At 36.1% G+C, this 17,358-nt stretch overlaps 3 protein-coding genes across 3 annotated transcripts in view; 2 read left to right on the top strand and 1 right to left on the bottom strand.

The window, feature by feature from the left end:
• Positions 1–368: 368 nt before the first annotated feature.
• On the top strand, positions 369–2,722 carry LOC144446658 (anaphase-promoting complex subunit 10-like). The gene is made up of 3 exons (XM_078136473.1): positions 369–461; positions 855–1,006; positions 1,558–2,722. Exons 2-3 carry the CDS (start codon positions 862–864, stop codon positions 1,962–1,964), a joined length of 552 nt encoding a protein of 183 aa, XP_077992599.1. The 5' UTR covers positions 369–461; positions 855–861; the 3' UTR covers positions 1,965–2,722.
• A 6,107-nt stretch (positions 2,723–8,829) lies between these two features.
• LOC144446703 (MSL complex subunit 3-like) lies at positions 8,830–16,431 on the bottom strand. Its single transcript, XM_078136523.1, has 11 exons — positions 16,327–16,431; positions 15,575–15,657; positions 14,625–14,720; positions 14,080–14,171; positions 13,527–13,567; positions 13,015–13,125; positions 12,349–12,524; positions 11,605–11,775; positions 10,634–11,304; positions 9,932–10,016; positions 8,830–9,389 (listed from the first exon to the last, which is right to left on the bottom strand). The coding sequence occupies exons 1-11, from the start codon at positions 16,429–16,431 to the stop codon at positions 9,284–9,286; spliced, it is 1,737 nt and encodes a 578-aa protein (XP_077992649.1). The 3' UTR covers positions 8,830–9,283.
• Positions 16,432–16,716: 285 nt separating this feature from the next.
• LOC144446260 (RNA-binding protein 41-like) overlaps positions 16,717–17,358 on the top strand; it is a 157,565-nt gene continuing 156,923 nt past the window's right edge. Inside the window, exon 1 of the mRNA XM_078136012.1 lies at positions 16,717–16,747. The gene's annotated coding sequence lies outside the window, so the exon portion shown is untranslated. The remainder of the gene's footprint in view (positions 16,748–17,358) is intronic.

Below are 17,358 nucleotides of genomic sequence, written 5' to 3'. Positions count from 1 at the left end.
GCTTGATATTATAATCCTTTACAATTACTATTATTGCAAAACTTGTGAAGTGAATTCACCTGTGTGAAAAACTGAATGAAAATAAAAGAATGCAACAAAAATGATCAATTTATCCACATGTTATACATTTCAGTCAGTATCCTTAATAGTATTTTGATTACACTGTTATATGATGTGATTGTCTTTCTTTCCATCCGAGCTATTATTACTTGTTTGTCTACAGTTCATTCCATTGAAGGGAATTTAACAACTAAAGCATAAACATCCAATTATAAAAACCTTTGGCGAATATCCGCGGCCTCCTGTAGCTTTTCAATTAAAAAACAAAGGTTTAGATGAATTGCCCTGTGAGGGCGCAGTCAATCAGGCCGCCCCCAAACAATCAGCTGACACCAAGGCGACCCCTTGGCGGAAATGTTCAAATTTCACAAGTGTATCGGATAGTGATTTTAACACAATAGGTGAGTTTTGTAGTTTAAATACTTCCAGGTCGCGTTGGAACGTGAATTTTGTGATATATGATACTAAAATGACACGAATTTGTCCTCACATTGACGATAAGTGAATCGTGGTGAATGTCAAAAGGAATGTGTTATTAACGTTTGGAGTAATTATACTGACATGGAATGGATATATACCCTTGTACTGAGACTAATTTAGATAACTATACATTGTAATAGCTGATATTTTGTAGCTGCTGGGTCAAACACTTGTGGCCTCGAGTCACAAGCTGTAGTATACAGTATTAGACACCCCACCCAACAGCGGAGATTCTGTTGTAAACAACATTAAATGTTGTTACATCATGTACAGTGTGGTAGTATCCAAATCCTTATATCGTGTATATCTTACAGCTTACCAATGCCGTTAACCATGTCAGACAACAAGGATCCTATTCCAGCAGGAAAACGAGGCAAATTACGTGAGATAGGAAGCCAAGCAGTTTGGTCACTGTCGTCTTGTAAACCAGGCTTTGGTGTAGATCAACTCAGAGATGGATCACTTGGTAGGTAGACAGTTCTCTCAAACAAAATAACAACAAAGTACACAGACATGTCCTTGGGTAGGAAATGACAGGGCTGCATTTTCAGTGTTTCTAAGGGCTTCAATTTTATACATTCACTTTTACATTAGGCATATGAGTAAATCACTGAAAACCTGCAGAATCATTTCCAAAGCCACACTAATGTACAAGATGATGAATAATCTCATTGATAACATGCTAAGAATGGGAGTTATCCAGGAAACAAACATGTGACTAGAGAGCATTCTAAACTACTTCTGCCACGTGCAAGAACAGATGTATACCTCAACTCATTCTTTCCATTGACAATATGTATCTAGAACAATCTACCCACTGAAACAATTCACTCTACATCAAATAAACACAATTAAATCAGCTGTTGAGGACTTAGCTCAGTCTTCATAGTTTGTTGACCTTGTTACATGTATGGACATCATTGTGGGATAATACTCAGACTAGTGAGGATCCACTGTACTATGAAGAAGAGGGAGAAATAATAAAATCGTAATTTATAAACTTCTTTTTTTTAATAGAGACATATTGGCAGTCTGATGGTACGCAACCACACCTAGTGAATATTCAGTTTCGTCGTAAAACAACCGTCGACAGAATATGTATCTATGCAGATTACAAATCCGATGAGAGTTATACCCCAAACAAGATTTCAGTTCGGATTGGCAACCACTTCCATGACTTACAAGAAATTGAAGTGCTAGAGTTGACTGAGCCTAGTGGCTGGGTGACCATACCATTGGAAGATAGTAAAAAGAAGGCTGTGAGAACATTCATGATTCAGATAGCAGTGTTATCAAATCACCAGAATGGTAGAGATACACACATGAGGCAAATCAAAGTCTATTCGCCAATACAGGAAAATAGCATCGCTAAAGCACCTGTGTTTAATTCAGTAGAACTAGCCATGCATAGTACTATCAGATAACAGTATATTTTCAATTATGACGTCACATTTTTCCAGGAGTTTATGATCCTACAGGGCTTGAAATTAACAGTAGTCCCATGTCCACAGACTACCAATTCTTGTCATGGTACTACCATAATTTGCAGCTGGTAGCCTGTGCAGGCTACCACTAATTATGCAATGATTTAAAGGATGGAAGATTTACTGACATGAAAATATTTTAATAACACATATTTCCAATAGAGGAACTCTTTTCAGTTCTGGAATAAAGGACTGTTGGTCAACATCCTTGGACTACCAGTTTCTGAAATTGGTAGCCCACTAAGACTACCAAAGAAAAAAAGTTAATTTCAAGCCCTGTGACCTATATAAGTGAGAAAAATGTAAGATCATGTGTACTTTGTTATTTATTTTGATGGTTAGAACATGGAGTTAATAGTATTGATATATTTAATCTATCACTACCCTACATAGTCTATAAGATATGGAGTGTCACGACATGCCTGTTGACTAGCACTCAGAGGGGTTTTGCTGATAGATGAACAAAGAGGAAAAAACAATGCTGCAATGCAGTCAGTAATTGATCTTATTGAAGTTTTTGACACTATCATTCCTGAATGGAAACTCTGTTTGGCTTTACATGTTGTGATTTGAGGGGCATTGCTGTTATGTGGAGGATGGATAGTCTGATATTACAGTTCAGAGGTTCCTGCATTGGCCATTGTTTTTATGGAAATACCCAGCATCCCTATGATATATTCAACTTGCTGTGTATGAGTTTATTGAAAACAGCTAGTATTTGTTTCCAACTTAATATTATTTTACCCATGAACTTTTCCACCTTCCTCTATATATGAACAATATTATTCTAGATAAACTGAAAGTGTAATAATCGGTGTTTTGTATAAGAAAATTTTAGTAGAAAAATAAATTGTAGCTTGAAATTACATGTAAGGTATCTAACATTTCTCATGTATATACTGTATGTACTGTAGTTTTCCTTATTTTCATACTGTGTCTGCTCTTCAGTACTGGTATCATTGTTCAAGTAGGGGTGTGATGGGGGCAATCTGATTAAAATCCTATGTAGTGTACACTTTGCAATTTCTTTTGGGCTGTTATGTTTAGTCATTTGTTCTTTTGTAGGCTTGATGTAGAATTGGCTTGATCAGTATAAGTTGACATCACAACCATATCCATGCTGCAAACATTTGTTTAACTTTTCCTGCTGGATGTCCACAAATATTATTCTCCCTAAATACCACTGCAATCAGCCCAACATTTTGTTCAATCACACTTCTAACCACTTGTTTTGTGGTCTGACCCATGTGCGCTCTCTCTCTCTCTCTCTCTCTCACACACTTCTAGGCCAGCTAGACACTCCCAAAGTTAGTCTTCTTACACACTGTACATGAAAATGAACACAACTTGTTATATAAAGAATGAGAATATGTTTATTATCATACAAAAACATCCAGGTGCATTGACCTGTTTACAAACTCCCTGAGTAAGCAATTCCTTTTCACACTATCATAGTATTAGTATTACAGTATCTCGTACAAAATGTTCACTGAAGACAAAGGGAGGAAGGAAAACCTGAACAATATGTAGTCATGAATGTCTTTGGTAACCACATTATTCATTATAACAATATACCAGACTTATGATATGGAAAGTTTGGTCTTTGTAATGGTTCAGTACCAGTTGCAAATCATAAGTCTAGGAACGGTTTACAGAATCTTTCATACACAAACCACCTTGTATACATGAGATACACAGTTACGAGCTCTAAAACTGTGTTATCACCCTATATGTACTCTCTGTATGAATGAATGAACAGACCAACTTATTCTAAAAATGTACTAGTATGTTTTATTTAACACACAGAAACTAAAGATAGCTTGCTATGGCATGGAGTATGGAACTAGAAGTGTGCTGTAGCTGCTGTTGGTTTTGTCAAAATTGACCAGCATGTCTTAGACCCTATGAATATAGTTATAGTTGTTTTACATGTGACAGTGTCTATGAAGACATTGTTTTTACTAAGATGACACAGTACAGCCTATAGTGCTTTGTAGATAGTGACTCCATTGTGGTTCATCCCACTACAGGAGTCTTTACTTTCTAACTGACACTCGACCCACAGTTACCTTGAAGCTGTGTGATAACTAACTTATGGGGTAACTCTACAAGTTTTACTAAATTTCCCCTCTCACATCTCTTAGTAAAGTTCAAAAACCTTAGTGAAGTGTGACATACCATATGATCTGCAATACCAAAACTTAACTTATATTGATATATATATATATATATATATATATATATATATATATATATATATGATAGTACACACAGAGCTAAAGATACAAGTCTTAGTAAAATCTACTGTAAGGGAAAAATGTAAAACATGGACAAGAATTTTACATTCTCAACTTCTGACTAGAATACACATTATAGACACAGGGCAAACTGAAGATGTCCACACAAAATGGCACAGAACCTAAACAACACTAATGCCTGGTTATATCAGTCTCTCCTTTGGTTGTTCAAATGGTACATCATTGATATAGAATAAAAAAACCCTCTGTCTTGGCCATTACAAGTAATGTCAATCATACATATTGTTTACTTCACATATCTGTAGTCTTGCCAATGACAACATTCACAAATTAGTTATTACTGTTCATCTTTAGCTCTTTGCACAAATAAACTCTGAAGCCAGTGTTTAATAGTACGAGTTGAAAGTTTCTGATTATTGATAACACTTCACTACTAGTTCCTTCAATAATAGTAAGTGAATGGGATAAGACAAGGAAATTACCATACAGCATGTAAGCTGCAGTGAGAAATCAAAATTGTAAGACTTTTCTCTTAGAAAAATTAAATAGGACGGCAACATAAAGAAAAGCTAGCATTCTTTTTGACACAAAGTAGCTGTCATAGGAAAGATTTTAGAGTTCAGTTTTGTCTCTCTTCAATCACTATGATGAGGTTTGTACAGCTTCCACATTGAAAATCAACACGTCAGTTGTCTCTCTTCAACTTCAAGTCTCTGTGATAGATACAAATCTACCTTGCAAGTTTAAAGTTGTCTGCTCTGTGACCTTGGTCTTGTACTTTGGAATGTAAATTCTTTGAGAGTTGTGGCTCTGCAGCTTGGACAGTACACCATATCCATCAGATGTATTGTGTTTGGGTGACATGGGCAGGGCATACGAACTCTACCTTTGAATGTGGTTCCACAACTTCTGCACAGAACACTGGTGTTGGAACGGTTACAGTTACATCCATTCTGAAATAAAGACCACCATATGATAAATATCATTCAGAGGTAAAGCAATAGCAGGACAGTGGACTGAATGTACTATACAATACACATCAAGTTAGGGGGTTAGGACAGGGATAACAATTTAGGTCAATAGCCAAAATATGTTTCACTATCATATGCAATGAGTGGGTACTATTCTCCACCAGATTTCATGGGGGGGGGGGGGGGGGGGGGTTATATCTTGCTGGTACACTGACTACAATAAGGTTTATGCTAGCCATGCTTGCATGCATGGCTGCAGTGTACATGACTCTTTCCTGATGCCAGTGATGGTTAACACCTCACCCCGGTACCCTGGTCACTCCCACCACAGACCCTCCACCAGGAGGGTCTGTGCTCCCACACAGGGTTGAGTAACAACATGAATCAATGCCCCAATGGGCTAAGCCTATGCTACAATCATGGAAGTATAAACCTTCAAGCTACAATACATTATACAGTTGTGAACATGAAACTCAAAGTATGAATAGTTTTGGAAGTGGTTTTCACACTTCATCATCTGTGAACAAATAAAACAACTGAGTTTACTTCACCAGTCCATAGAAGTATCGCCGACGGTGATACTTCCATGACCAGTGCAGTCACACTATTCGAGACAGATTTACACCTCTATCTATGTAAACAATACTTTCTATTTATGCATATACCAAAAGTGACTGGCTAATGAGGCACGCGTGGTGTAATGTCAAGTGAACAGGAAATAAGCGATTAGGAGTCAAGAACTGGACGCGATGCTAGTGACGCCAAGCTAAAACCCAAAGAAATGTCTTGAAAATGTCAGAGAAATGCCACAACTTGAACTTGACAAAACACATTCGGTGTGTAACAAATAACATCAAATTGTGTCAACTTCAACTGTCGCATGTTGTGTACTATGGAACTGGAGGTGAACACTTGGAACAACGGCGATTACAAACGTATGCCAAGATTTCCTAAAGTCTGTCACCGTAGAGGCGACGGACAAAACATTGATATTTCATACAGAAAATGGTGCAAATTGAAACACAAACTTTTGAGGTTTAAACGTTACGTGGACTGGTGTAGTTGGTGACTTTTGTCTCTCGACATTTATCTCGAGCAACAAGTACAAGCGATGGATACACAAGAGACATTTATTCAAACACAGACAAGGAACTTCCTTGCCTGTGATTCAAATGTTGTTTTGGTTTGTGTAACTCTGTAGCGTCTCCATAAACTATATAGCTTACCTGATGACTTGCTCCTGGTTTTTTCACTTCTGCCAGCAATGTTTTCTTCAACGTCTGACCACGTCCACATGTTGCGAAGAACCCTCCACTTACAACTGATGCAGGAGAGAATGGACACGCTTCTGATCGAAAAGTAACGTTCTTTGTGCTTTTATTAGCCGGAGTTACATTAGCGCTTGAAGATACAGATCCAGACATGTCGACTGATACTAGTACGAACAGCAGTAAAAACAATTTTCAGAGAAGTGGTCTTTCGCTTCTAACTTGTCTCATTATGAACGTCAAAGTAACACGTGACTTTCATATCCCCAAAGTAACCAATGGGGGCGCTGTTTAATCGATAGCTGCTGCTCTCACACACGTACCTCTTCATACATGTATACTAGTATTCCCGAAATATTTACATGGAAGACTAACTTTTTATTGTAATTCCTAGTAAAAACTTGCCATTAGTGTGGTGAAATGTTGTCTCTGAAACCTGCATTTAATATGTACTTTTAACATTTTATTGCCCCGTATATCAACACCACTTGTGGAGATTTATCTTTAGGCCATGAGCAGATTTGGCTATGAAGTATTCCCGGCGGTGGCAGTCCCCTGGACGGGAACGGGTGGGTACCTATGCTTGTTAGCGAAATTTCAAATGTACCTCTTTTCCCGGAATATTTCAAAGAAAAACACACCCTTTTTTAGTGAATCTGGGAGAAAATCACAACAAACAACATCCCCTTTATATTTCAAGGACACATAATCCATACTCTGCACGTACAGTTTTCGGGAAGTTTCTTGAGAGAGAGAGAGTAGAAAAAGGTCCTCCTACCCTTATCGTCGGAGGGTGATCTGAAAAAGTACCCCCCTTTTTACGATCCCATAGACCAAGATGGCCGACGATAAACATCCCCTTTTCCATGAAATTTCTAACAAACATGTGTACCCGCTTTGTCTTGCACCGGGGAAGAATTATAACATAAATTTGTCATTCTGATTGTAGTGGGCATATATACTAGCGCTAGACCCCAAGTTTACTTATTTTACTAACCAGCTTGCTCTAGATTATGCAAAGTATTATGCTAATTTATGTAAATTATTGTTATGGATAGCACATTAATAATTTTTGACAAATTTTTAGCTGTAGACGACAGGACAGGTTTGGTCTAACTATTGAATCAACTGCATACAGAAACACTAGGCCAGAGATATTGAGAAACAAACTCCAACAGAAAAAAACCACAGACACAAAAGTTTTGTATATAAAAATAACAATTGTATTCTTACTATCTAAAACTACTACAAGATGAAATACTTAACTGACATAAAGTACAAAACATTCAGAAAATGATGTAAAAGACAAATATGAAGCAAAAATAGGTTATTTCTGTAACTTGAAACGAGTAAATACATGTACATATTCATGGTTCTAACATAGACATTGTCTTTGGTTCTCATAACTGGCCTATCTGTTGTAAGTATAACAATGATCTCTAAGAACAAAAACTACAAAAGATATTTGTTATCTATGCTAAATCCCACCATTTACCATTACCTAGAGTCACTTAACCTAACATAACTAATCATAACCAGTACTAACCTGCTATACTCAATGTATACTTTGCAATTTCAACTGTTGACAAATCACAAACTTCTATTGTAGATAAACTGACTTCTCAGCCCTCTACAAATTTCAACATTATTAATTTTTATCCACATGCAAAATTTTTCTAAGTATTTTTGCAACTCAGTGAATGAACTGTTTTTAAGTCTACTTGACCAACTGTTACACTGCTACATATGGTTCAGTGTGCCCTCTAATGATAGCCAAACTTTCTTGCTGTGAGTCAAATTGATAAAAAGCTGTAATTTCTTGTGAGTCACCACATAGTTAGCAATAGGTGCTGTCACTAGAAATTGTGTGCATCAGTGGTGCATCAAATTGGCATAGAGGGAAATTCGGAACACTGATATTGTGGTTGCATAAAGCTTTTAGCTTTTGAACACAACGTAGTAACAGTATAATGATTGTAGCTTTCATAAAAATATACCAAACACAACAAAACAAAAAACATTTTGAAACAAATAAAAAATAGGTTTTGTACATGATTACTTTAGCGATATTACATATATAGAAATCACACTGTGCAATGATACCTATAGTTCTTCATGCTGGCAGTGAAATAATGATGCAAAGAATGCAGCCATGTTTCTGGCAGACTATCATTATTAAAAAATTATATTGAATATTGAATACAAACATGACTTTATTACATTCCTTTATACACTAGTTGCAAAAGAGTAAAATTCAAAGATACAAAATAGAAGTAAAATGAAAAATAAATAGAATACAAAACGATGCTTGGACTTTGGAATGTTGAGGTAATGCAAAACAATGTGATCTAAACACAAATGTATGTAAGTTCACTTGGGACTGTCTTTTTCATTGAATAAATCCTTCAGCAGGCAACAAAATTGCCATTGACCTTCAAAAGACAGGTCAAGGTCAACCGTGAACAGGATACATGTGTAAGTGATTCGTTATATTTATCAAAATTTGGATTACAAAATGATTAACCCCCAAAACTTCTTGCATTATTTCAAGAGGATCAGAACCAGGATTCCATAAAGCATAGTTTAGAGAGATTAGAAAACTTTTGATTTTCAGTGAAATTTGTCACGAGACATGTTCTACTTTAGATTGTCCTTGTAACTTCACATCATACACATGTACATTAAAAAAGTATGAAAGACAAAGGGGGAGTTCTGAATAGCACACTAAGACATTGAAAATAGTAACTCAAGAAAGTCAGTGGTTAGTGAGATGCAACAGGTTTCTTGAAGTTGCCATAAACTTCTTCAGCATCAACATAGGCGGTGTCAATGAAGAGTTCTTCCAGGTTATCTGGCAAACAAAGGTATCTGTAAAAAAATGAAATACAAACAAAGAAGTAGAAATCACTATCATACACATTTCATGTTTCAACGAATTTGCATCTGAAAATTAAATACAAATATGGCTTGAAAATTGAAAATGAAAAAAGGTTTGCGATAAAATGCAATCATTTCAGTCACTTTCATTTATCAGTACAGAGTTGGGTTTGATCAGAACTTAGGTGGAAGTGATGTACGGGCCTTATCGATATTGTAAATTGATACAATTACAACAACAACAACAACAACAACAACAACAACAACAACAACAACAACAACAACAACAACAACAGAAACAGTCGACAAAACATTTAAAGGAAGTTGCCAATCAAGGACACTGCCTTAGGACAGTCCATTACTTCCACCTAACTTTGGATGGATGCCAGCATCATACTAACAACTAGAAGTGAATGAAATCAGTGCATTTTATCTTGTTTACTATCCAATTTATTAACATAGTGCATTCATAAGGTATCCTTTCCTTTTAATGATGAATACAAGGACATATTCAGGAAATATTTTTGACTTACTTGACAATTCCTTCTATGTGTTTAACTAATGGTTTTAGTGTCTTTGCTGGAATTTGCATCCGTCCAAGAATTTCTGGTAATTTCACTGTGAAAAGAGGAGAAAGTAAATTATTACTCTGGTAACTGAGCCTTCGGTTTACTAAGATAGACACAAGCTATTATCGCAACATGTTAATACAACAGTGATAAGCTATTGGATGGACGTTGGTTGGTTAATTGTAGTCTCAGTAGGGAGGCGTTCCAGAGCTTTATTGACAGACTTGCATGAACTTGCAGTGTACTGTTCTAGTCCTTCCAATGTTTACACTATGTTGATCACAGGGTGATTAGAATTGCACAACAGAGGAACCGCTATCTGTGCACCCACTTGTCTAATCTACCACACTCAAGAACAATAGCTTTAGTTTGTGTCTATCATAGTAAACTGAAGGCTGGATTTCCAGAGTTGTATCATTATTTATGAGTGATCAACATTGATTATACAAGATAATCCGATGGTGTGTGAGTGAAATACGGCCTACTCGACATATTTGTATAAATGGACTAACTTTTGTAAGCATAGCGAGTGTACCTGTAGTAATGCATGTGTAGTGCATTGAGTGGAAGCCATCATGTCAGCCAAGAAATCTGATAGTTGTTATTTCCATTGCGCATCTAGATGGTAAGATTTTATTTCAGGTAATGAGAATTGCGTAAACTCACCAAACATTCTGAGTAAATGTTGTACTCCGTATATCAAACATGGTGGTGTTGGGCCCTCATATGAAAAATCACTTGGCAACAGTGTCCATGACAACACATCAGTGCAATCTCTTAGATTCCATGAACAATTGCTGACTTCACAAATTCCTGGAGTTGATCTTGAGCTGCTGCAGACACTGGCGTTACCTTTTCTACCATTGCCAATACAAGGTGGTTGCTGGGAGACCTGTTGTTGACTGATCTGTGCTGTAATCTGTAGTGGGGTTTGTTGTTGTGGGGTCTGTTGTGGAGGCGACGTCTGTTGAGGATTATTTCTGGTTGAATGTCTTGTTGAGATAGATTTTTCCACAGATGGTGAAGCAGCGACCTGTGAAGGTGTACTCTTAGTTTCATTCCTACGCCTCAGTTCAACTCTAGAGGGCATTACACAGATTGAAGTTGGTGCTACATGTGACACTGCTGGACTGTTTTTCTCTGCTGATCTCTGCTCTGTCGATTGTCTCCTTGTAATTCTTCTTGTTGGTGTCACAACCTCTACTTCTTCTATTTCATTCTTGATCATTTTTGATGGTAGTGAATATTCTGGTACGAGGGATGGTGGGCTTGCTGTTCTTTTCTGTGACTGTTTATTGCGTGGGGTGCCGTGACTCTTGAAGGTTATTTCTGGATCCCTATGAAGAATAAAAACAACAATTCCCTTTGGTAAATAGTTAGTACCTTTTTCAAAGCCTCCTCGCTTTTTCCTTTCTAATGTTGTTTAAAATACAACGATAACATCATGTACTGCCACATGTATAGTTTTATGACAAGTACATTATTATAATATAAAATATGTAGCAACAAATGCGGTGATTTTATTCTGTGACAAAAACAGTCTGTTATATTTGGAAGATGATATATCCGTGTTCATATCAAACTACTCATTTAAGTCAATATTTACGAAAAGAGTCAAAGGTCAAAGGTCAACATACCCTGAAAATTCATCCTCTTCTTCCCGTCTCTTTGCTGGTAATACTGGTAAGAAGGTTGATGTAGATATTTTGGTGTACTGAGCACGCTCACAACCATACAGCAAAACCAGTGGCAGCGAAAAGTCAAAGATGACTCGAAGATCTTCCAGAATCTCCTTTACTAATTCATTACTAAGTAAAAAAAAAGAGAATATTGCAAGGAAACATAGTAATGTTACTATAGTCAATAAACTGTCTTCATTCATTGGCTTGTATCCAGCAACCATGATTTATCAAGGAATTTGTGTGTCTATGTCCACTCCTACCAAGTGGGAGCGTGATTCACTTCAAAGTGTGCCCCCTAGTGGTCAGAACATGAAATCCCACAGATTATATGTGTTATAACAATGCCATTCTTGTAAGTTGTCATTTGAGTGTTGTAACTTAAAGCCCTAGAAGTTGTGACTTGAACAATTTTGTTTTCTTCAAAATTTTTGTCTGTTTAAAAAAGTTATGTATGTTGCTGAAGTGTTTACGACTGACTGCCTAGTGATGAAATCCTTGTAACAGCACACATAGCTACAATTTGTTGATAAACAGTTTCCCCAAAAGGTTTGGTGTATTTTTCACTATGACTTTAAACTTGTTGGCACCACAAAAATAACAAAAATTTTGGAAAAAAAAAAAGTTCCAGTTACAGCTACTGATGCTTTAATGTGTATCTGAACTTTGAACTCTTGAGAAAAGGTTACTGGAAGTACTTACTTGTGTTCTGGTAGTACATTTTGTGGTCCATCAGTCTTATTTGCATATAACCCATGAACTACATTTGTTGAGGCTAGGGGACGATGTTTTTCTGACATATGCACATTCAGAGAAAAATATCTCAGATAGTTCTCAAATATGGTGATGATGTTAGGCTGTATTGGTAACTGTACTAACTGGAAAATAAATGAACAAGTGAAATCATTTTTCAGTCCATAGACAAGAAGGAAGTTTCAAACTCAGATTTGAAGCTAGTCACACTGTCTAAGTAGGGCATTTTCACTGAATGCTTGGTATGTGTATGTTGTGTATAGTCTTGTAGTAAAACCTTGGATCTGGAATTGGAGGGTTACCTACATGTACCAAATGCTGAGTATGACAGTACCTCTGGTGTGCAGCTCCAGGCAAGTCCTCAAAACCCCTTTGGTGCTATGTGACATCTGGTCACTTTTTCAGCATAATTGCCTGGGGGTATAACAACTAGACTAGGCTGTGTAGTGAACTGTCGTAAAAATGTGCCCTGGACTACTGCTAATTTAGCAATACAGAAACAATGTTTAGTAGTCTCTGTGTCTTGAACTACTGCTAATTTGGAAGTCTATAGATACAATGTTTAGTAAACTATGTGTCCTGGACTACTGAGCCCTGTAATTGTGGATGTTTTACCTGTTTCTTGCTATTAATAAAGTAACAATCGTCTTCTAGTTTAGATTTCAGTACATCTGGTATATGTATTGGGATATCTTCAGGCTCAGGTTCCTCTTCCTCAGTTGAAGTCTACAGATTAAAGAAAAAACACTGAAAATCAGAATTGTTTCTGAATACTTCTTTCATCAACATTGATTTCCTCACGAGAATTAATATTCATGAATGAAAATTTCTACTCACAGTAAAAAAATTTCTTGGAAGAAAATTCCAAATTTTTGTCAATGTCTCGTCAGCATCGTCAGGGTTTACTACAATGGAAGTAATATGTTTCTTCTCTGTTTGCAACTATGTCATTTTCCTTTGATCGATAATTTGAGAACTTTTTTGTTAATTTGCTGTGAGAGACTATCGCACCGTTGTGGTATATGGTACTTTGCTATATGAATGTCTTGTGAGTATTTCATTTGTGCTACTAAAAATTATACACTGGTCTGCAAGGTTTTGATTATGTTGTAAAACTAATAACGTACCTCATTTTCATTAGCAGTGTCATCCTCATCTTCAGATGATGCTTGGGTAAGAGATAATATCATATTAACATGAATAATGATATCAAACAGTATTTTGTTATCTTCAGTTTTTGAGGTTATGACCTTATTTTTAAGAATTTCAGATTTTCAAACCAATTTCACTATATTGCTTTCAAACTGCTTAAAATAGTCAAGGGTTGGTAGGGGTAAAACTATGTTGCTATGGTAATTGTAACCATATTATTTCTGTATATGGCTGATGATGGTGCAAAAGAACTCTGGATCACAGGTCAACTGTGGGTCAAGAATCAAATACAGGTCAAAGGTTAACACAGTAAAGGTGCAAAATCAAGGAACAGGCCTCACAAAAGTCATGAATTATCTCTTTCAATTGACTTAAAAAGTGGTTGTTTATTGTGGGCATAAACTTTCCTATAATTCAAACTTCAAGATGCACTCATAGTGTTTGAATTATAGCAGATTACAACCGATAAAGTCTAAGTAACTTTAGTTGGTCATTTCTAACAATATATAGTACATGAAATACTTTTACCTTCATTCTTGGATTTTTTTTCTGATATCAAATTCTTCTGTCTCGTCTCCTCAATAATCTCATCCAGCTTCTTTTTCTTTTTCTTCTTTTTTCTTGAAATAAAATCATTTAATGATTGAATAAAATTGAAAGACTTTCCTTTATCATGACATGTGATTCTGAAAATGTCACTAATTGATGATGGTCAGAAGTTTGGCAAGGTCAAAGGTCAAGTATATAGAAAATACTATAAGAAATTATATAGTAAAGGATGAACTTTTCACAGACATAAACAAACTGATAAGAAATCGGAGGCACCCAATGTTGTTTTGTATCAATGTATGTCAGTTTGATAGTGTAATAAGGAGAATACTCTGTCAGCACCTTCACAGCCAGTTTTAATTGTCTACTACTGGTAAAACAATGTTGTGATCAGAGGCAACTCTAGACAATCAAAGACTGTAACAGTTCAACTGTTGTAATACTATATGTACAACATACAACATATATCAATACAACAATGTTATATTTGATATTTTGGTAATTTGACTGATTTATTCACTTACATTTTCTCTTCAGCATCTCTCTGCAACCTGTCCTGTAGATCTCTGTTTTCTTCAGAATCTTTTAAGACAAATTCTTCAGGAGCCCACCTGTCCCAGCTGTGTTGCAAATAACAATGTTTTGTTGACATTACAACTGGGAAATTTTAAACAAATGATCCAAAGTCTGTCAAGGTGCAAAACTAGTCAAAGATTCAAGCCATATTTGTATTCATTACTGCTGATAAATAATCCTGTCATATTAATGTATTTATGAAAATGTTGTGTGATCCATCAAGCAAGAAATTTCACATCTTTTCTAAATTTCAATGTTTGAATTTGAATTACAATTACACTCATTGCAACATTCCATCTTTGAAAAGCTATTAAAAGAGCTGAATATAACAAATAGATATAATCTAAACAGAGGTAACATCTTACATATCAGTTATGCCTTTCTATTTGCCAACATATTTCACTGACGCAGTGTACAAGGCAAAGATGTATCATAATGGACAGCGCCCTCTACAGGCACAATATTAAATTATTAACTTTCTACAAAACTATAATTTCAACACATTAGCACTATCTCTCATATTCTAAACAATGATTTTATTAATTTTGTGAGGCAAAACATTGAGATCATGTGGTCTAATAAAACCATGTCAAAGGTTTCATACACCATCAAAAAGAATAATATATTCGTTGACCTTGACTTCACTCATCACCTGGTGTCCTTGTACAGACTTAAAATGTTAGTGGTAACACTGTCATACTCTACCTAGATAGGCCTTTCTAAACTCCTTCTCATTTCTTACATAATTAAACAACTGTTTTGCATAATTCTTTGATATTGGGGTACTGCATATATACATGTGCAGTGTGCATACAAACGACGCCGAAAACTATGTTTTTTTTAAGTGTGGTAAAGAAAGTTAAGTAATCTTATGCACAACTCTAGTATCATACGGTACCTATGATTCCATCCATTGAAATGAACAAGATATTCTGGTACTTTCTTCCCTTTATCATCTTTGGTCCAGTCAACTTCTAGAACCTGTCAATTTCAAAGATTAAAATGTAGCAATAGTTGAAGATTTGTGCATATTCAAATAAGAAAAACGTGTACGATATCAAAGACAGAAATTTGGTACATGCTACATATACATGTGACTAATTTAACTGATTGAACTACGTAGTATACATAATATGTTATATTTGAATCTCACTAATACATCCATGACTTGAATGATGTTAAAAATGCCGAATTTTGTTAGAAAACTAAATCTGCCATTTTTCGTAGAATGCAAATGTGACGCCATTGTATTATCACCGCGTTTGAACTAACAGAAGCTTCTCTAAAAAGTGAAGTTAGAATAAGTGTGATCAGGTCATATGAAGACTTCGGGTCCTGGCCTGACCTTTCCCCAAGTTTTACAACTGTATGCAAATTAACAAGAGGTCAGAAAGGAGGCAATATGCACTACGGTTCTGCTGGATTGTGTATTTTATACAATATGTATCATGTTGTTGCTTCCTGGAATACACGGCTATCTATCATTAGTGTAGTTTTCAAGCATATGCACTCATGTAAACAAGCGTTTGAGCTGTCAGTGTTTGTGCACATCAATATAACATTGAGTGCCAGGGGACTGCATCAAGCTATCATGTTATACGATTACATATATCAAACTACATATAAATCCAGTATAAGTTCAATCTATACCTTAGAATCATAAAGAACTTTAGCCTTGGTCGGATCAGGTTCAAAACAGAGAACTTTTTCGCCGGGGACGAACAGGGGTTTGACTGCAGGGATCCTCGATGACATGTTGCCCTAGTTTGGTGTTGCACTTACAGCTGATCGCCGTTAAAAGGTAGATTTTGTCGTGATGACGGTCTGTTATATTTACGACAATATTTCAAATAATATAGTATCAAATTGTGTTGGGTAATAAAACATGGGTTAAATAGTCCATCTAATCTGACCATAACAAGAAGCTGGGCGTTACAACGAAAGCTTAGTTTGTTAAAGCGGAAATAACGTGATTTTATACGTGACACGCCGCGTCGTACTTCGACAGTGACTGCGCCACCTGGCGACGATTCCGTGATTTATCGCGTAGAAGAGCAGACGGCAAAGCAAGGTAAGATGCCATTATGTTTATATTATTGTGGTAGATATATTGTGAAAGCTTATTAATTAAAATTACATTACTTTTTTAATGCACGTTATTGATAGTGGACATGGAATGACTGCATATGTATAACGGCACAACATGTTGACAGTGCCAAGGCACAAAACACGTTCATTCAAGCCCGGGTTCAAGGCATTTGTACATGACCTCATCATTCATACACAATTTCTCGTCTGCCACTTTTGATTGAGAAACAGACATGTTTCGAACAAATCACTTGTCCTTTTTATGACAGAATGAGCCAAATTTAGTGGAGGTGTTGAGTAGTAACCAGAGGTGTGAAAAATGTTAGCTTCAATATATGTAAATTCAGGTGTGAAAGTACTTGGTCAGTTATTTTACATCTAACTGTCCACCTTCTGTGATGATGTCACTGTAGATTGGTGAAATGTCATATTTTCTTACATTGGCATTAAGTGACGGATTGTTGACTTTGCTTTACATGGTGTCCAATAGTCTTCCCCATCTAAAATGGTGTAGACAAATTTTGGATGTTAACAACAAAACAAGTAGCATTGGGTGCAGGATAGAACTAGGTAGAATGCCATTTTTACCAACCA

This window comes from Glandiceps talaboti, chromosome 15 (genome assembly GCF_964340395.1).
Source record: "Glandiceps talaboti chromosome 15, keGlaTala1.1, whole genome shotgun sequence".
Classification (NCBI taxonomy): domain Eukaryota; kingdom Metazoa; phylum Hemichordata; class Enteropneusta; family Spengelidae; genus Glandiceps; species Glandiceps talaboti.
This window is presented reverse-complemented; position numbering and strand designations above follow the sequence as displayed.